This window comes from Corythoichthys intestinalis, chromosome 22 (genome assembly GCF_030265065.1).
Source record: "Corythoichthys intestinalis isolate RoL2023-P3 chromosome 22, ASM3026506v1, whole genome shotgun sequence".
NCBI lineage: Eukaryota > Metazoa > Chordata > Actinopteri > Syngnathiformes > Syngnathidae > Corythoichthys > Corythoichthys intestinalis.
This window is the reverse complement of record NC_080416.1, coordinates 10,514,621-10,521,312: the sequence shown is the minus strand read 5'-3', so window position 1 is coordinate 10,521,312 and position 6,692 is coordinate 10,514,621. Positions and strand designations below refer to the sequence as shown.

General features: G+C 40.8%; 1 protein-coding gene across 3 annotated transcripts in view; it reads right to left on the bottom strand.

The window, feature by feature from the left end:
* The window catches only part of snx13 (sorting nexin 13), a 38,690-nt gene that overhangs the window by 3,036 nt on the left and 28,962 nt on the right, over window positions 1–6,692 (bottom strand). For all 3 annotated transcript variants that reach the window (XM_057827460.1, XM_057827457.1, XM_057827459.1), the window contains exons 22-23: window positions 3,265–3,479; window positions 3,094–3,206 (exon numbers count right to left, since the gene is read on the bottom strand). In XM_057827460.1, the coding sequence (XP_057683443.1) occupies window positions 3,094–3,206; window positions 3,265–3,479 (328 nt within the window). The remainder of the gene's footprint in view (window positions 1–3,093; window positions 3,207–3,264; window positions 3,480–6,692) is intronic.

The window sequence follows — 6,692 nt, the reverse complement described above, 5'->3', positions numbered from 1 at the left end:
CCGAACGTATTGGCACCCCTGCAATTTTGTCAGATAATGCTCAATTTCTCCTAGAAAATGATAGCAATTACAAATGCTTTGGTAGTAATATCTTCTTTTAATTTCCTTGCAATGAAAAAACACAAAAGAGAATGGTGGAAAAATGAAATCATTATCATTTTACACAAAACTCCAAAAATGAGCTGGACAAAGGTATTGGCACCCTTTGAAAAATCATGTGATGCTTCTCTAATCCGTGTAATTAACAGCACCTGTTACTTACCTGTAGCACACAGCAGGTGGTGGCAATAACTAAATCACACTTGCAGCCAGTTAAAATGGATTAAAGTTGACTCAACCTCTGTCTTGTGCCCTTGTATGTACCACATTGAACATGGAGAAAAGAAAGAAGACCAAAGAACTGTCTGATGACTTGAGCAGCAAAATTGTGAGGAAGCATGGGCAATCTTAAGGCTACAAGTCCATCTCCAAAGATCTGAATGTTCCTGTGTCTACCGTGCGCAATGTCATCAATAAGTGTAGAGCCCGTGGCATTGTGGCTAACCTCCCTAAATGTTGACGGAAAAGAAAAATTGACGAGAGATTTCAACGAATGATTGTGCGGATGGTGGATAAAGAACCTCAACTAACATCCAAACAAGTTCAAGCTGTCCTGCAGTCCGAGGGTACAACAATGTCAACCCGTACTATCTGTCGGCGTCTGAATGTAAAGGGTCTATGGCAGGATACCCAGGAAGACCCCACTTCTGACCCATAGACATAAAAAAATAGCCAGACTGGAGTTTGCCAAAACTTAACAAAGAAAGCCAAAAAACGTTTTGGGAGAATGTTCTCTGGTCAGATGAGACAAAAGTAGAGCTTTTAGAGAAAAGGCATCAACATAGAGTTTACAGAAAGTTTCCAGGAAAAAGAACACTGTCCCCAAAGTCAAACATGGTGGAGGTTCCCTGATGTTTTGGGGTTTCTTTGGTGCCTCTGGCACTGGACTGCATTATGAAGTCTGAAGACTACCAACAAATTTTGCAGCATAATGTAGGGCCCAGTGTGAGAAAGCTGGGTCTCCCTCAGAGGTCAAGAGTCTTCCAGAAGGACAATGACCCAAAGCACACTTCAAAAAGCACTAGAAAATAGTTTGAAAGAAAGCACTGTAGACTTCTAAAGTGGCCAGCAATGAGTCCAGACCTGAATCCCATAGAACACTTGTGGAGAGATCTGAAAATGGCAGTTTGGAGAAGGCACCCTTCAAATCTCAGAGACCTGGATCAGTTGGCCAAAAAAGAATGGTCTAAAATTCCAGCAGAGCATTGCAAGAAACTCATTGATGGATACCGGAAGCGGTTGTTCGCAGTTATTTTGTCTAAAGGTTGTGCTACCAAGTATTAGGCTGAGGGTAGGCCTGTCGCGATAACAAATTTTAGTGTGCGATAATTATTCTCATAAATTATTGCGATATGCGATATTATTGCGCCCCCCCCCCCCAATTTTTTAAACCAATTTACAGTAACACAGTGCGAATACAGTATATATTAATAGATGAAGTACACCCATTTAAACGCGATATTTACTCTTAAATTCAAATATACTTTTTAAGAAATCACAACTAAAAACAATAGACCATACCTCTTAAGTAAAAAACAACAATATTGATACCGCACAGAAACACAGAATAAATAAAATGTGTTTAAAAAAAAAAAAAAAATTGCACTTAACTACTTCAGCATTTAGAAAAATGAAAACTTTTCCCGTCATAGCTTCTGCAATGGTGTTCCATAGGGATGCAATGATACAGTTAAGTCATGGTTCGGTACGAATTTTGATACGAGGGACACGATTTTCGATCTGATTCAATACATTTAATGCTCTGTAAAAAAATATATATATAACAATTGTATTCTATTTTATTTTATTTTTGCTAACGAGCAAAAATTAAATTGCCATCATATAAACATGCATTTTAGTGCATAATATTTATGTGCTTACTTCTTACTGATATGAAAAAAAATTGTATAAAAGTGCTGAGAACAATCTTTACTGTTTGTAAAGTGAGGCAGGGCACACCGTTGATTGCTACAGCTCTCTTAGTAGCTAGGTTTACTACATGAGCAAGACATCCTATTTATGGTCCAAATCCATTTGTGTCACGTACTGAATTAACAATATTTGCAACATTATCGAAAGTCACTGGTATGGATTGATTTGGCCTTCTTAACTTCCATTCAGTCACGACAGTTTGGAATTCATCGATGTAGTATATGGACTACATGTCCCATAATCACTCTGGGCTCACGTAGCCAATGGCATGGGAGGTAGCACATCTAGTTTGCCATTTCATGATATCTAGTGTGTGCGCGCAACCGCGCATTAAAACAGTTAGCAAGCGCCGCTGAAGTCACGTCTGCTCATTACTACACAACACCAGCATATGAGGGCTTTCATATACAGGACGAGTTTGAAGCACAGCGCTCTTACCGGTAATTTCATTCAGCTGTTCGTTGTCAAAGTGAGGTTATTCCTACCAGCCAAGTCGGTAACAATGTTTTGGCGGACTTAATTGTAAATATCCAGCGTTGTGCCGAAAAATAGCCGCCCCGCGTGAAATGTCACTCCTGACGGGAGCGCCCACACGTCAACAACACCGGCGCGCCATAGATGGTCCACAGTCACTCCGGAGCACTGACGCGGCCGGTATATGTTGAACAATAGGATATAATGGGAACAATTGGCTCCGGCGCTAGATTTTGGCGGACCTGGAACGAAGATGCATTTTGCGCAGTTGGTAACGAACTTTTAACAGCACGTCTGCCGCGCGCGCACACACACGTGCACGCGAGGCGATAAATCGCAGCGGAAAAGTTACCGCCTTAATTTTTATATATCGCGCGATAAATGGAATTATTGCATATTGCGACAGGCTTAGCTGAGGGTGCCAATACTTTAGTCCGGCCCATTTTTGGAGTTTTGTGTAAAATGATAATGATTTAATTTTTGTGATTGGATCCTTAAATAGTTTTGTAAACCTAACAACAATTTTCATCTTTTAAGAAGTAGGCCATCAATATTTTTTCTAGTTTTTGTGTTTGTATCACTTCTGACCTGGCATGATACCCAGCAAGCTCGTCTTGGCGGCGACTCGCGTCCTCATGCGGATGCTTTTGTCCCGACGGGGCGGCGTCTCGGCCAGAATTCCGTTGGGCCAGTAAGAGTCTCTGTCGGAGGTCGGAAATTAGGCAGGTTCCCTCCACTGTGTGTCTAAAAAGAATTTACCTGAACTTCTTGACATAGTCTGCCACCTGCTCAGGAGACGTTAAGTAGTCCACGTGGTCCACAATTTTCCTGTTGATGGTGTCGCCGTAAGTGGCTCGGATGAGCTGCTGAAGCAGGTTCTTGATGTTCCTGCGTAGCCACTGGTTCTTCTCTTTTAGGTCGAACACCTCGTCCATTAGTAGCAGCATGACGCGTAGCGGGATGTTGTCATCCACCTGTGGGAGATTCGTGACCAAAAATGCAAATCGTCTAAACCGGTGGATCTCAAAACATTCTGACAGCAAGTACCACCTCAACGAATACCTTGGCTTCCCACCATTGACAGTGCGAGGCGTCCAATCCCTTTAGACTGGGAGAGGGCGAATGAACAGCTAATGAATTAAAGCAGTGTCTGACCAAGCCTTGATGCTTTAAATTTGAGTACGCAAAAATTTACCATTATTTATAATATATATATATATATATATATTATTATTGTTATAAGCCGCCACCCACCAAATCTTACACGAAAATGACATTGTTCATAGATAAGCCGCACTGGATTATAAACCACAGCTGTCCTCACTGTGTTATGGGATATTTACACCAAAATATTTTAACCAGTAACACTTTATTTGACAGCGGCATCATACGACTGTCATAAGATCAAATGACCACCATGAAGCTTTGAACCAATTGGCTGCAAAGCTTCATTTGGCCATCATTGTTGTTGTCCAACATGCCTCTTAGCATGCATTGCAGCGCTACAGATGTAAAGAGCAATCCAAATTCGGTGTGTTCTGTGCTAATTAGTTCTTCAGTTACTGTTCCATTTGTTTCATTAATTGCTAGTAATTAGGGTTGTTCCCATCATGTTTTTTTTTGCTCCCGATCCGATCCCGATCGTTTTAGTTTGAGTATCTGCCGATCCTGATATTTCCCGATCCGATTGCTTTTTTTTTTTGCTCCCGATTCAATTCCAATCATTCCCGATAATTTTTCCCGATCATATACATTTTGGCAATGCGTTAAGAAAAAAATGAATAAAACTCGGACGAATATATACATTCAACATACAGTACATAAGTACTGTATTTGTTTATTATGACAATAAATCCTCAAGATGGCATTTACATTATTAACATTCTTTCTGTGAGAGGGATCCACGGATAGAAAGACTTGTAATTCTTAAAGGATAAATGTGACTTGGATATTGTGACTAAATACTGCCATCTAGTGTATTTGTTGAGCTTTCAGTAAATGATACTGTAGCCATGCCCAAATGCATGATGGGAAGTGCAACCATGACTGTGCGTAGTGCTACCAATTGATATATCTTCTCTGCGTTGGGAAAAAACATAAGGTGTTAAGAAAAAGATCATTTACTACCTTTCTTCCCTAAATTGCTCCTACGATATTTCTAATCGTAGGGAGAGGAATTGTAATGCTTTAGCCAATTAAAAAAAGGGTCCAAAGGCTGCCAAAATTCACTCTACTCATTTTATGCTGCCTTTGACCTCTCTATATAGGTAAAATGGCGCCATTACAGATTGAACGCGACAATGCGTGAGTGGGTCGTGCAGCGCATGCATGAATTGCGTTAAATATGTTATTGCGTTAATATATGTGATACATTTTTTTAAAAATTAATTACTGCCGTTATGGGGATAAATTTGATAACCCTACCTTAAGGCTAAACTAAAGACTCTGGATGAGTGTAACATATTATGTCTGTAACGTTAAATACAATTAGAAAACGATTTAATTAAAAAATATACAGTGGTACCTCTACATACGAAGTTAATCCGTTCCAGGACCTTGTTTGTAAGTCGAAATGGTCGTATGTCGAGCAGGATTTTCCCATAGGAATACATTATAATTCCATTAATTCGTTCCACAGCCCAAAAACCTTCACTAAATCCTTAAAAAATACTGCTGGTACTATTACAAATGGCAGTTACACATAGCAAAACAAATAAATTATAAATCAAAATCGGAATAATAATAATAATAATTCCTGTATTAATGTAACGAATCGGGTTCTAATGTGGCGGACGTTTTTTGCTGACCCTGAACGCTCCGCGGGGCTGACGTGCCAGAGACAGACCGGTGAGCTTGAGTTTCACTTTCACTTTGAATGTTTTCTTGAGAACACCGTCAATTGCGGCAGACAGAAGGTGTTTTTGTTTTGAATAAGTTGTGAAATAAATGATAAAAACGTGGCGAAGTTGGCGATTTCTCTGGAGATGTTACCACAATAAGAGTTGTCAGCTTAACTTATAAAGACTGGCGAACGATGGTCGGAGGAGGACCGTGGAGATGTATTGTTGAGCCATTTCACGGATGCCCACCCTACGCTCATATTTTTCTGTCATTTGCATCTTCATTTAGAAGGTAAGCGTCAACTTTTTCCTTGTTTCACCACCTGTACCAACCTTTTCTGAAACCAGTGTTGATTTGTCACACAAGAAAATCCGCCGTGCATTCGTCTGCGGTGCTGCCATTGTCGTCGTATTTCGAGCATGTCGTCGGATGTAGAAACAAATGGCGAGTCAAATTTTACGTCGGATGTCGAAAAGTTCGTGTGTCGAAGCGATCGTATGTAGAGGTACCACTGTACTGTAAACGGTACAACAGTACTGTAACATGTTTAAAACTTTTGTTCATAATTTATAAAAAAAAAAAAAAAACTTTTTTTCTTCGTTATCAGATCGGGACTCTGTACTGGCAAATTCCCAAAATCAGGTGATTCAGACGTTGGTGCAAAAACATGCGATTGGGACATCTCAACTTACAACAATATTACAGCTCTGCACATCATCATACCTTTGAGCCTCCCCTCGCCCAACCATGCCTACTTTAAGCCCACAAACCGGGTCCGGGTCTCGTCCCCCTAATTTCTGCCCCTGAGTAGTAGCAATAAGAGTCCTAGTAGAATAGAAGTTGTTTGTTGACGTTGCACATGGATTCCAGGTAGAACCCACTAAAACAGGGGTCCCCATCTGCCGGGCCGCGGACCGGTACCGGTCCGTGGCGCATTTGCGACCGGGCCGCAAAGAAAAAATAATTTAATAACGACCGCATTCTGGCTGAATTAACCCTGTACCCCTGCTTAACACACCAATATCTCTGTCTACTCTAGATATAATAGTACGGGATAGATTACAATGTTGTCATAGAAATCCATTGATTAGACTGCTAGTAGTACATCTTGTTTGTGTATATAATATATCTATGTGCGCTTGTCCTCGATAATAGCGTATTACTAGGCCGCGGCGCAGCACATTTGTTCCCGGAAATAATTAGCCCCCACACGAGCGAAGATAACAGGAAAACAGACGTCTTTGGAAATATTTTTACGGCGAAAAGGGCACCTGATGAGCCTACAACCTCGAAGACCCACGCGCTGTGAAGGAGTGGATTCGTGACCCGTTTGTGCATAAACAGAG